This window comes from Myotis davidii, unplaced genomic scaffold, assembly GCF_000327345.1.
Source record: "Myotis davidii unplaced genomic scaffold, ASM32734v1 scaffold395, whole genome shotgun sequence".
Taxonomy (NCBI): Eukaryota; Metazoa; Chordata; class Mammalia; order Chiroptera; family Vespertilionidae; genus Myotis; species Myotis davidii.
Window position 1 is genome coordinate 2,473,327 of NW_006287904.1, and position 14,266 is coordinate 2,487,592.

General features: G+C 36.2%; 1 protein-coding gene across 1 annotated transcript in view; it reads right to left on the reverse strand.

Annotated features, from left to right (window-relative positions):
- The window catches only part of CLASP2 (cytoplasmic linker associated protein 2), a 152,608-nt gene extending 139,280 nt beyond the window's left edge, over positions 1-13,328 (reverse strand). Inside the window, exons 1-5 of the mRNA XM_015561252.1 lie at positions 13,244-13,328; positions 10,540-10,643; positions 8,760-8,851; positions 7,537-7,612; positions 4,676-4,773 (exon numbers count right to left, since the gene is read on the reverse strand). Of these exons, the coding sequence (XP_015416738.1) occupies positions 4,676-4,773; positions 7,537-7,612; positions 8,760-8,851; positions 10,540-10,643; positions 13,244-13,313 (440 nt within the window). The 5' untranslated portion in view covers positions 13,314-13,328. The remainder of the gene's footprint in view (positions 1-4,675; positions 4,774-7,536; positions 7,613-8,759; positions 8,852-10,539; positions 10,644-13,243) is intronic.
- Positions 13,329-14,266: the final 938 nt, after the last annotated feature.

The window sequence follows — 14,266 nt, forward strand, 5'->3', positions numbered from 1 at the left end:
TATTTGAGCATAACGCAAAAATCCTAAGCACATATGTGGACACTTAATTTATAACAAAACAAACATTGAATAAAAATGTTTTTAATAAGTGGTACTGGGTCAAGTGGATATCCATATGGGGAAAAAATGTATCTGAACCTCTATCTCTCACACCATTAAAAAAATATCCCATGTGTACAATAAACCTAACTATAAATAAAACTTCAAAACAATTACACAGAGAATGTCTTCACGACAGAGAAGGCAAAGATTTTTTTAAACCAGACACAAAATGTGTTTAATCATAAAGGAAATGACTGAGAACTACATTAAAATTAAGACCTAGTCACACCAAGAGACATCAAGAATCTAAAATGGCAAGTGACAGGGTAGGAGAATATATCTGAAACATATATATAGCTAACAATGGGCTTATATCTAGAATGTATTTCAAAAAGTCCTACCAATCAATTTTTTAAAATGATAGAGCACCCATGCCGGGCCTGCGTGGTTCAGGGACCGAGTGTCGACCTATGAACCAGGAGGTCAGGGTTTGATTACAGTGAGGACACATGCCAGGGTTGCAGGCTCGAGCCCCAATAGGGGGGGTGCAGGAGGCAGTCAATCAGAGGACACATGCTAGGGTTGCAGACTCGATCCCCAATAGGGGGGGTGCAGGAGGCAGTCAATCAAAGATTCTCTCTCATCCTTAATGTTTTTATCTCTCTCTCCCTTCTCTGAAATCAACAAAATATATTTAAAAAATAATAAAATAAAATGACAGACCACCCAATTTTTTAAAATGGGCAAGAGACCTGAAAACACACTTTACGAGAACATACCCAAATAACTCATAAATTTGAAATGGTGCTCTTCTTTATTAGTAATCAGAAAAGTGCAGATTACAACCACATGAGGATATATGAACCAGAAACCTAAATTAATAAGAGTAACAAGTATCAGTGAAAATGTAGAATGGCAACTTGCAAACAGTGCTAGTGAGAATATAAATAGGTACAACCACCCTGGAGAACTGTCAATATCAACTAAAGGTAAATATACCCTATTAGAGGCCCAATGCACGAAATTCATGCAAGAGCCTTGGCCCCAGCCCCAGCCACCACCTGCTGCAGCTTTGTCCGGAAGGACATCTGGTCTAATTAGCATATTGCGCTTTTATTATTATAGATGGCCCAGCAATTCCACTCAGATATATTCCAAGAGAACGAATATACTCATACACCAAAAGAAACGTGTAAGAATGCTTTGAACAGAATTATTCATAAAGTTACAAATTAAAAAACAACTCAAAAGTCTATCAACAGTATGGAATAATCAAATATGGCCTACTCACATTCTGGAAAACTATAAGGCAATGAAAATGAACAACTGTAGCTGAACACAACAATACAAATGTATCTTAAAAACATAATTATTAACTGCCTGGCTGGGTGGCTCAGTGGCTGAACATTGACCTCTGAACCAGGAGGTCACAGTTTGATTCCCGGTCAGGGCACATGCCCCGGTTGTGGGCTTGATCCCCAATGTGGGGCGTGCAGAAGGCAGCCAATCAATGATTCTCTTTCATCATTGATGTTTCTCTCTCCCTCCCTCTCCCTTCCTCTCTGAAATCAATAAAAAAATACAATAAAAAAACCCCCACAAAACCATAATATTAACCGAAAGGAGCCAGATATAAAAAAGTATACACTATATGATTCCATTTATATAAAATTTAAAAACGGGCAAAACTGAACTATGGTAATAGAAGTCAGAATTGTAGTTACTTTTCAGAAGGAGAGAAAAGGGAAGGATTAAAATGGATTTGGGGAGGCCTCTGGAATGTTATAATATTCTACTTCTTCACCTGCATGATGAATACATGGGTGAATTGACTTTGTGATAATTTACAGAGCTTCATACTTATGATTTATGTACTTTTCTGTATGGATGTCATATTTGAATAAAAATTTAAAATAAAAGAAAAATAATGTCAATAAGAAATTTTAAATACATAATTATCTATAATATGTATATAACACATATATACATATATATATATAGGGTGGGGCAAAAGTAGGTTTACAGTTGTGAGTACCCAAAACATAGTTTATTCTTATATTATTTATTATTGTATTCTTTTCCATGTGAATGACAGTAAAACTACTTCTGCTCCACCCCACATATACTCTCACACATAAATATATGTGGTAATATGATTTCTTTCATCCACTTAAAATATAGAATATATTCAAATGAAATTCTTGTTAGCCCTACAAGCAGAAAGCAAATTAGTGAATAAGTAAGCAAAATACTTATTTATTGGACAACCTTATCACCAAAAGATTAGCACTTGAAAAAATCTTACATAGTAAAAGATAGCCAGATGTAATATTTATGATAACAAAACACACCACCACCTATGAAATAGTTTTGCTCCTCTTAATACCCCCTCCCAAAAAACTAATCAAGTCTCCAGATCCAACTACCAATTTACAGGATATAAAGACAGAAGACCATGTTAAACTGCACCACAGGAAAAGAATTAGCAATACCTAGAATATGGGAAACTTTATAAGATAAACTATTAGACATATTCATAAAATAAAATACAAGACAAAAAAATAAATAAATAAATGTTGGGTCTACATGAAGATTTAAAAAGGCATAAAACATATCAACTAACTGTTGGACTTTATTTTGATACTGATTCAAACAAACTACCAAAAATACATAGATACTTATGACATTTGAAAGACAACTGGAAATTTGAACCTTGACTGCATATTTGATTATACAGAATTATTTATAAAGAAATTTAAGGTTTGAAGATAGTATTGTGGTTGTAATTGAAAAAAATATTTTTCCCCCTTAAGAAATATATTGAACTAGAGGCCCAGTGCATGAGATTCGGGCACTGGGGTGGGGGTGGGGGGTCCCTCAGCCCCACCTGCACCCTCTCACAGTCTGGGACCCCTTGGGAGATGTCCACCTGGCAGCTTAGGCCCACTCCCCATGGGGAGTGGGTCTAAGCTGGCAGTCAGACATCCCTCTCGCAGTGTGGGACCCCTCGCTCTTTACTGCCTGCCTGCAGCGGAGGCGGGAGATGCTCCCCACCACCACCGCTGCGCTTGCCAGCCATGAGCTAGCGCTGCCTGAGCAGCGCTCCCCCTTTTATTATCTATAGTAAATAAAAGCGTAATATCCTAATTAGACTGGATGTCCTTCCTGATGACCTTTCAGATGAAGCCACGGCAGCGGGGGCCGAGGCAGAGGCAGCTGTGGCAGGGGCAGGGGCCAAACCCCTTGCACGAATTTCGCGCAGTGTCTCTAATATAGGATAATTACAGAGGAAATGTTATGATGACTTGGATTTACTTCAAAATAATACAGTACAAAAGTAAGTAGGTAAGGGTATAACATATAAAACTGGCCACAGTTGTTAACTGCTGAAACTGGGCAGGGGTTACATGAAGGTTCATTGTACTATTCTGTTTAATATGTTTGAAATTTTCCATAATAAAAAGGTAAGCCCTAGCTGGTTTCACTCAGTGGATAGAGCATTGGCCTTCGGACTGAAGGGTCCTGGGTTCAATTCCACTCAGGGCACATGCCCAGGGTTGTGGGCTCGATCCCCAGTAGGGGGCGTGCAGGAGGCAGTCAATCAATAATTTTCTCTCTTCATTGATGTTTCTCTTTTTCTCTTCCTCTCCCTTCCTCTCTTGAAATCTAAAATTTCATTACACAAAGAAAATCTAACTGGAATAATGTCTTAAATAAAAATATAAACTCTAAGAAGTAGTATAGAAAAAAGTACCTTTGAATAAAAAAAGTTCTGATACACTGGAAGCTCCTCAAGAGGAATGTTGTTAACCTGATTGCTGCTACTCTACTGATTCAGGATCTTCTTTTTTATTTCACTAGGTTTTAAGGGTAATGATTGATTCTTATACAGTTTTCTGTTAGCCAGTATCTTGTACAGTACCTTTCAACAGCAGGTACTCAAAAAATAATTAATGAATGGATTACTATTTTTACTAAATCCTTGCTCCAACCATCTTCCAAATTATGACCATACTTCCTGGTACCAAAAGATAGTTACCTACACCCTGGCTGGGCGGGATCAGTGGGTTAGAACCTTGTCCCATACACCAAAAGTTTGTGGGTTAGATTCCCAATCAGGCACACACCTGGGTTGTGGGTTCGATCCCCAGTTGGGGAGCATACAGGGCAGGGGGGAGGGGTTGTGGCAACCAATCAATGTTTCTCTCACTAAATAAGTAAATAACATGTGCGCATATAATGAAACAGTGTCCAAAAAGATTACTTTTTAAAAAATATTTATTTTTATTGATTTCAGAGAGGAAGGGAGAGGGAGAGAGAGAGAGAGAGAAAGAAACATCAATGATGAGAGAGAATCATTGATTGGCTGCCTCCTGCACACCCCCTAGTGGGGATTGAGCCTGCAACCCCGGGCATGTGATCTTGACTGGAATTGAACCCAGGACCCTTTGGTCTGCAAGCCGATGCTCTATCCACTGAGCCAAGTCAGCTACGGCTAAGAACTTTTTAAGTGGTGATAACCTATATATCCTCTTGTATCTTTTGAATTTTAAAACATTTCCAACTCTGAATCCAACTCAACACATAAAATTAAAACTTTTTAAATCAATGGCAAAAATTTAGTAAGACTTACCTAGCAGGGGGAATTCCTCTCTTAGAAAGGTCCATTCTTACTTTCTCTCCCACATGTCTATAAATCTCCACTATAGCCAATATTGCAGCATCTCTCACCTGCCAAAGAATTCAGAACTTTAAAAAAAATATGAGATACAATAAAATACTTCACATCAAGGTAACATTACACAGGAAGACAAACTTGAAGCTCCAAGTTGGTTTTAGTATCTAAACTCCTAAGAGATTCTGGAAGGTTATTAACAACAACAACAACAATAATAAAACACACGTTAAAGAGTAATGCCAAGAAACCTCTAGAGCAGTGGTTCTCAACCTTCCTGATGCCGTGACTCTTTAATACAGTTCCTCATCTTGTGGTGACCCCCAACCATAAAATTTTCGTTGCTACTTCATAACTGTAATTTTGCTACTGTTATGAATAGTAATGTAAATATCTGATATGCAGGATGTATTTTCATTGTTACAAATTGAACATAATTAAAGCATAGTGATTAATCACAAAAACAATAGGTAATTATATATGTGTTTTCCAATGGTCTTAGGCGACCGCTGTGAAAGGGTCGTTCGGACCCCAAAGGGGTGGGGACCCACAGGTTGGCGACCCACAGGTTGAGAACCGCTACTCTAGAGAAACCTTGTAAAAGGTTTTACAAAAATCTAAAAAACATGTAAATAAAAGTTATTAAAGTGCTTTTAAAAAGTCTTCTTTTTGTAATAAGATTGTATAAGCAATGCCAATAATGAATACAAATCATTGCCACGGTTAATACATTTTCCTGCCTTTCAAGAATGTGGCCTGATCCTAGCTAGTTTGGTTTAGTGGTTAGTGTCGGCCCGCAGACTGAAGGGTTGTGGATTCCATTCCATTCAAGGGCATGTAGCTCAGTTGTAGGCTCAATCCTCAGTCCCCTTTGGGCAGGTGTGGGAGGCAACCAATTGATATGTCTCTCTCACATTGATGTTTCTCTTCTCCCCCTCCCTTCCACTCTCTCTAAAAATCAATGGAAAAAATGTTCTTGGGTGAGGATTAACAACAACAAAAAAGAATAGGGCCTGAGCACAAACAGATATTTATACACCAATGTTCTCAATATCATTATTCAAAATAGCCAAAAAGTGGAAATAACCCACATATCCATGCATGAATGAATGGATTTTAAAAAATGGTATATACATATAATGAAATAGTATTCAGTCTTAAAAAGGAAATTCTTTTTTTTTAAAATATTTTTTTCTCAACTGAAGACATGCTTTTTATAGCTTTTATTTTTTAAAAATATATTTTATTGATTTTTTACAGAGAGGAAGGGAGAAGGATAGAGAGTTAGAAACATCGATGAGAGAAACATCGATCAGCTACCTCCTGCACACCCCGTACTGGGGATGTGCCTGCAACCAATGTACATGCCCTTGAATGGAATCGAACCTGGGATCCTTCAGTCCCCAGGCCGACACTCTATCCACTGAGCCAAACCGGTCAGGGCTTAAAAAGGAAATTCTGACACATGCTGCAACATGAATGAACCCTGAAGACATTATACTAAGTAAAATATGCTAGATGCAAAAGTACAAATATTATATGGTTCCACTTTTATGAAGTTACCTAGAATAGTCAAATTCCTATGGAGAGAAAGTAAAATATAATTGTGAGGAACTGAGGAGTTGGAGGGGATGGGAAGTTACTGTTTAATGGGAAGACAGTTTCTATTTGGTAAAATGAAAAAGTTCTGGAGATGGATGGTGGTGATGGCTGCACAACAATGAGTGTACTTAATGCCAATAAACTGTACACTTTAAAATGGTTGAAATAGTAAATTTTATGTTGTGTATATTTTACCACAATTAAAAGAGAAAAAATGTGGCCTAAAGACGGGAATTTGGAAGACAGCTAGCTCTAATTTCCCTGCAGAGTTCACTGTCTGAGAGCAAATGAAGAGACAGAACTTCTTACAAACCTCCAGAGGAGCAGCTAGCCAGGGACTAAAAGCAGGGAAATCCTTATGCAGGGTATTTCCAAATGCACAGGCTGTGCCAAAAAGGTTACAACTAAGATTCAACTCTACTCGAAGGGATGGGATCCAGAACATATCCCTATATTATGCCTACAGTAAATGAAGCTCAGTAAAATGTCTAACAAGTGATACACCACTGGCACAAATTCCCTGTTAAATATGGTTTTGACTGTTGCAAAAAAGTCGCTGTTATGCCACTCAGAAACAAAGGAAGCTGACAACCTGCTCTCACAATTAATACCCAGGACCACAGAAGGGAATCCAAGTTACTTGTTACTCAATTTTTCAGACTCAAGAGCTATAGTTGAGCCCTGGACAGTGTGGCTCAGTGGGTTGGGGCATTGTTCCAAGCACCAAAGAGTCAAGGACTTGATCCTTAGTCAGGGCACACCCCACGTTGCAGGATCAATCCCAGTTCCGGTGCGTACAAAAGGCAACTGATGGGTGATTTCTTCTCTCTCTCCCGCTCTCTAGAATCAATGAAAAACTTATCCTGACATGAAAATTAAAAAAGAAAAAGAAAAAAAAGGATTATGCTTTAAAAGTCCAATCTATCCTTAATACTAGCTAACAACTAACAAACTTAAGCAACTTAAGTGAATATATGTTCTTAAAAACTAACTTTGGTGGATTTTAAATTTTAAAAATGAGGTGAAATCTTCACTAACCCCTTTCTACCCTCTCTCTTCTTCTTTTTCTTTTTAAAATAGACTAAAAAGGGGACATCTGTAATACTTTCAATAATAAAGATAAATTTAAAAATAAAAATAATATCGACTGAGAGCACTAACAAAGAAGCTGTAGCCAAAAAATTAGTCAACACTTAAATATGTAAATAAAATTTTACCTGACTGTTGGAATCTCCAAATAGGATACACAAATGTGGTACCAACTTGCTGAGGACTAGTGGTTGAGCTCCAAAACTAAATATAATTTGAAAAAATAAAGAGAATTTGGTTTTAATCAAACAGTAAACAAATATACTCTGCTTTCTTCTTGTCTATATTAATAAGACAGATATGGTAGAGAGCATGGGCACACATCATTAAAACATGAAGGTATGAGACACAAGCAAAAACTAATTCTAAACAATGTCAAATATGCAAACTTGAGTAATCATGACTAACAATGAAATTGTCAATACAAGATCCAACAGAGCAAAATGTTCAACCAATGGCACTCTTAAACCGGGCAAACTCTCAATGACTGAAGAAAATTTGAGCTTTTGTTTGAAAATAGTGATTTTTTTTAGACTCTGGATCTCAAATTTGCATTCCAATAAAATATTTACGTATTAATTTTTGGTGAGGTCATGGGTTGAAAGCAAATGACAGGAGAGCCAAAAAACACAAAAGTTGTGCAGACTGAATGCACTTACAAGCTCTAGATGGCAGAAAGGACCATAGAGGAATAAAAGAAAATAAATGAAGGTATAGTTAGAGGAAAGGAAGTAACATTACAGGAAAAGTTGAAAGCTATTATATATTACCTATCTTGTTGCACAGAACTTAAAAAAATAATCCAGAAAGAGAACAAAACTACACTTTACAATTTCTTCAGAGTGGAGCTCTGAGCCCTGTGGCATCTATGCTGTCAGAACTCTGCACACAGCTACCAGATTCACTGTCCAGTTACCTGGGAGTCTTGTTCAGTCTATGATTTTCAAAACCACCCCCACTGTTCTAGAAAGCCCAGGTGGGGAAATGGCTACAATATCTGAAATACCACTGAGTGAAAACCAGTTCCAAACTAGGTCCAGAACAGAAGTAGATCCTAAGTTATATAAACATATTTGCTATATTACCATCTACTTTGGGGAGCAACTATTAATATGCTAAAGAAAAAAAAGAAAAACACTTCTTATAACTAATAATTTTAAATTAACAACCTGAAAGATAACAAAAAATTAACAAAGGTATCAAATCAAATAAAAACTCTTGTACTAGAGATCAGTTAATAACTACTTAAAATTTATTTCCATAGCTCTCCTCGAGCTCTGTGAAATGGATATTACTTTTTTAAGAAAAATGAAAAACACAGGCGGCTGTTTGCAGTAATCATAAAACTTACATGTTTAAGGTTTCAATAAGACACAGACACACGCCTTCTCGAGATCGAAAATTCTTGTGCTTAAAACCAGAAGCCAGCTGTTCCCAAATGTGCTATTTGAAAGAAAAGTAAACATGTATAACAAAATATTAAATTACTCATGTTAAAATATTTTATCTATTCTCAAACTTACCAATCTTATTGGTAAATGAATTTCCTCCTTAGACTATTCACTCTCTACAAGTTTTTCTAAGCCAAATTTTCACTGATGTTGCTCTCACCCAATTTTTAATATCTTAATTACATTTTTACTTTTTATTTCATATATTTCACTTTAGAATTAAATTATTCTCAGAAAAACTATGTCCAACATCCAAAACCATTAGAATTTCCAAGGACAGAATTTGTTCTAAACTTTAGAAATCTTCAACAACAATGCTACCATTATAAGTCCAATAGTCCAGTAAGCATTTAAAAGGTCCAATGTTGCCTAGCAACTACTACAGACTGTCACATGGAACAGGCTTTTTCAACATTTTAGAATTCAAGCTTTTCTTCTTTTAAGATTGGATCCAAATACAGAAACATATTTGAGCAAGTCATTTTATTGCTAACCACTATAATTTATTTTAGAAAAAGCATAGATAAACCTATACAAATAATCCAAAACAATTACATGAGTTTGGTATAAAAAGAAACCCAACTTTATTTTCCAGCTATATGGCCAATTGTCCCAATCAATTCTTTCTCCACATTTAGAAATATAATTTATTCAAGTGTGTACACACACACACACCTTTCCTTGGGCTCTATTCTTTCTGAACTCTGTATTCAGTTCTACTAATATATTTCTCTCTTCTCTCGCTCACTCTCTGTTCAACTTTCTAGAAGGTAACCTGGAAGCTTACAAAACAAAACAAACCTGACTCTATAACACCACCTCTGGAACATTATTCTATATGTATACTTACAGTTATGTCCAAAGATACATGTACAAGGATGTTTCCTATAGTACTATTTGTGATAATAGCGTCAAAAACAAGTTAAAATTTGAACCACTGAACAAGGATTGAAGGATATCCACCATACTATTAACAAGGACTTTGGTTCAATCTGGGAAAACAGTTTACTTTTACAAAGAAATACTCCTTGGTTTTTTAATGAATCATGTAATATTATAATTTTTAAACAGTATTTTACATGATAATACGTAATATCATTATGTGTATTGCAAATTCTGATCTTTGTCTACTTAACATGGGCTACTCTTTAAATGTTTGTGTACATGTCAACTAATTTCTGCTTCTTTCAAAACAATTACACATAAGGGCAATTTTTTTTACTGTATTCATAAAATACAGGTCACTGTCATAAACAATATACCTTATACAATTAGCAACTAGTTGTTAAAATAAAAAAATTTCTTCCTGTCTTTGTAAGAATTGCAGAAATTAACATAACATTCAGTATTTCTCAAGATAAGCTTCTGCACTGAACATTTTATATTAATGCAGGTAAGGAAAAACTAAAAATCCTAAAAAATAATATTATCAGTATACTGTCAGGTCACTAAAATCTCCAAGTTAGCTTTCTAAAAAAGCATTTGAGTAAAAAACAAAACAAAAAGTTAAATATAGATATTTAATCTTAAATTTCAACTTCTTTAAAGCACTAGCAACAATTAATTGTTTAAAATTTCAGCTTTCATTTCCCCTGGGGACTGAGATGCTGTGATTACCATATATCCTTACTGATATTTCATCAATAATTAGCAAAATAGGAATTTTAAATGTAGGCCTACCATCGGTGGTGCTACTTGGTCCATTAACTTCAAGAGCAGAATCTGAGCTTCATCACGAATTTTGTCTTTGGCATCTCCCAGTCTGTCTATTAAAGCTACAATAACTAGAGAGAGAGGAAAAATAATAAATAAGCTATATTTTACAAAATTACAAATAGTAATTGTTTTCATAAGTTAAAAGTTATGAAGTACGCAAATTGTTTTCACTTCTTTAAAAATATATATATATATTTCTTTATTGATTTCAGAGAGGAAGGGAGAGGGAGGGAGAGAGAGAGAGAGAGAGAAACAAAAATGATGAGAATCATTGATTGGCAGCCTCCAGCACATCCCCTACTGGGGATTGAGCTCGCAACCCAGGCATGTGCCCTTGGCCGGAATCAAACCTGGGACCCTTCAGTCCACAGGCAATGCTCTATCCACTGAGCCAAACCTGCTAGGGCTGTTTTTACTTCTTTATTCATGACTCTAATAAAATATAACTGAAAAGCAAGCTCAACAACACTTGAGAAAAGAAATTACATTCCTTTTGGTAGGAAATGATTAGAGTGAGAAGCCAACTATACCAAATGGAGTGATGCCATTCCAATGTTTAAGCTTAATTAAGGAAATGATTGTGTAATAAAACAAGAAGTCCCCATTATAATCATAAGCCTAATCATGAGGCAACACAAGTACCTGACAATTGGAACAATGTAAATCCTTCTCATCTTGCTTAGATGTATTGTTAACACTAGAGAAATTCATCAACATCTGTAGAATTAGCTATTGTGGGACTCTGGTTCTGATAGCGTCTGAGAGGCAGTCCAGGACAATAATAAACCTTCACGTTAGATATAATTATATACTAAGAACTGAATTATCTCATTTAATCCCACTGCCTCAATGTGACCAGTCAGTACATTAAACCCCATCTGGCCCTCTTTGCGTCTGAAAAATAAGTGATATATGTAATGCCTAGAATTACTCTCAAGTCTAACTACTGTCTGTAACAACTAATAATAGGAGCTACTATAGGGCAGGGGTCACAAACATAAACACCTACAGCCAAAGAGGTATGGGAAATACAGAAAATGAACCAGACCTAAGAACTACAGTAGTCCCACCTTGCTGTATTATAACTGACATTCTCAGTTTTGAGGAGACAAGAGGAGATGGGAAGGACTTAGGAACTGAAAAGCTCATGATCCAGACAAAAGGGAAGCTACAACACAGCTTCAACCAATAATGTGGGAATACAAGGTCGGGGTTGCCACATTGGCCAATCTTTCATAAACAAATCATAAATATGATTTTTTATGTAAAACTTCCTAATGTTAAACATTGATTCAATATGTTTTAAGAAAATACATAACTAAAACATGTTCACAGAGCAAAGATTTAAAAACCTATCCTAGGATTTTAAGCAGGAGACTGATGTAGTAAAAAAAAAAAATCTTTTCAGAAGATACCCCACAGAGAATGAACTGGAACCAGGAATTAATTTAAAAAGGAACAATAAAGATAGGGAAACTCACTAAGATGCTTCTGCTGAAAGGATAGCTAGACGATAAAAATAAAAGTGGAAACTGGCAGAATTTGATGGCACACAAAACATGAAGAAAAAAGCTGACCAAAGATAATTCAAAAATAAGTGTGATGATACGTTATGAGACATTCACTTAATCCATAGGAGAGATTAACAAACATCTGAGGTTACCCTTAAATGTTTCTATATAATAGGAACGAAATCCACTCACCAAAGCACTCCAAAGGTATATGAAGGTCACTCAGGTTTAGAAAATAGGTCAGAGCCAACTCTGTAATCCTAACTACCACACAAAGAAGAGCATTGTACTGTTATAATGCTCTTCTTTGCAAACACACTGTAAGTAAGTGCTGTTCAAAGTATGGCTGGTAGCCTGGACCAGTCTACAAATTGTTTGCAGTAAGAAAAATTGAGAGTGTTTATAAAATAAAGTTTTTAAAACAATCTGACCAAATAATTTTGTTTGTTAAATCTAATAAAAACAAATTTAGCCTTGTATTTTTTCATTTCATTTTGCTATAACCTATTTTTATTGCATTTTACAAAATTGGTCTGCAACAAACGAGCAAGGAAAGAACTAGTCCTTCACCATAGAAAGCTTGAAAAGTGGTGCTATAAGTTATATTATAAAGTTTAATATGTTACAAAAAGAGTAAAAATATAGTAAAAATTTTGAAAATATAGAGTAAAAATCTATTACCACTATACTTAGTGAGCTTCTTGCTTCTGTTTCTTTGTCTCAAAAGGAATATACTTATCTATTTGAATATGCTTCAAGTTTTTTATGTCCAGGTAAACTATAATGCTACTTAGCAGATCTCCGAGTTGTACAAAATTACATTTTTTGCATTTAAAGTTTTGTTAAACAAAAACTATGAAAAAAACCCAGTATGTCAAAACCTACAATAATTTTTATTTTATTTAAAAAAAATTATTTTTATTGATTTCAGAGAGGAAGGGAGAGGGAGAGAGACATAGAAACATCAATGATAAGAGAGAATCACTGATTAGCTAGCTACCTCATGCACCCCTCACACCGGGGATCAAGCCCACAACGCAGGCATGTGCCCTGACTGGGAATTGAACCGTGACCTCCTAGTTCATAGGTCAACACTCAACCACTGAGCCACACCAGCTGGGCCTACAATGATTTTTAAATAAATAAAGTTAACTTACCCATTGCTACATAGGACTTAAATCGTGTTGATAATCTGTCCACAAAGGCACTTAAAATTTCCAATCCCATTAATGATATCTACAGACGGAAAAAAATTTTTAATGAATACAAATTACCTATGCATACTTTAATACCAGTTTACAATTGTCGACATACAAAAACCTTCATATAATATACTAGAGGCCTGGTGCACAAAATTTGTGCACTTGGGGAGACAGGGGCAGGGGGGTCCCTCAGCCCAGCCTGCACCCTCTCGCAGTCCAGAAGCCCTCGGGGGATGTCCAATTGACAGCTTAGGCCCACTCCTGCGCAGGGAGCGGGCCTAAGCCATCAGTCTGACATCCTTAAGGCTGCCATGGAGATGGGAGAGGCTCCAGCCACTGCCACTGTGCTCACCAGCTGTGAGCCTGGCTTCTGGGTGAGCAGCGCTCCCCCTGTGGGAGTGCACTGACCACCAGGGGGCAGCTCCTGTGTTGAGCGTCTGCCCCTGGTGGTCAGTGTGCATCATAGCGACCAGTTGTTCCACCGTTTGGTCCATTTCCATATTAGCCTTTTATCATATAGGATACTATCAAGGTGATGCCGACACTGGAAAGTATCATCCTTCAAAAGGTAAAGGGGCTGTGATTTCGGATTCCAAAAACAAGACTTGAAATCCTAGCACATTACTTAGCCTAGCACTCGACAGTTATAATATAAATGCTATTTATTATTTTCTCCATTTTTTTTAGAATCAACTTACTGTTTATAGTTGCAGATAGGCAATAAAAGTGAAAATAGAGCTGACAAATAAAAGGATACTGAAGAGGTTTATATAAGGACAGAAAAGGAAAAGGAGAAGGAAAATTCTCATCTCCCTAGGTTTAAGTACTCCTCCAATAATTTACCAGGTCTGTGACCTAAAGCAAAATACAGCTTTTCTACAAAATCAGGAAAATAATAGTACTGCCTTTATAAGGCCACCTTAAAGATTAAAATGAGGTAATGCATATAAACCACTCTGAGATAGTGCCTGATGCTAA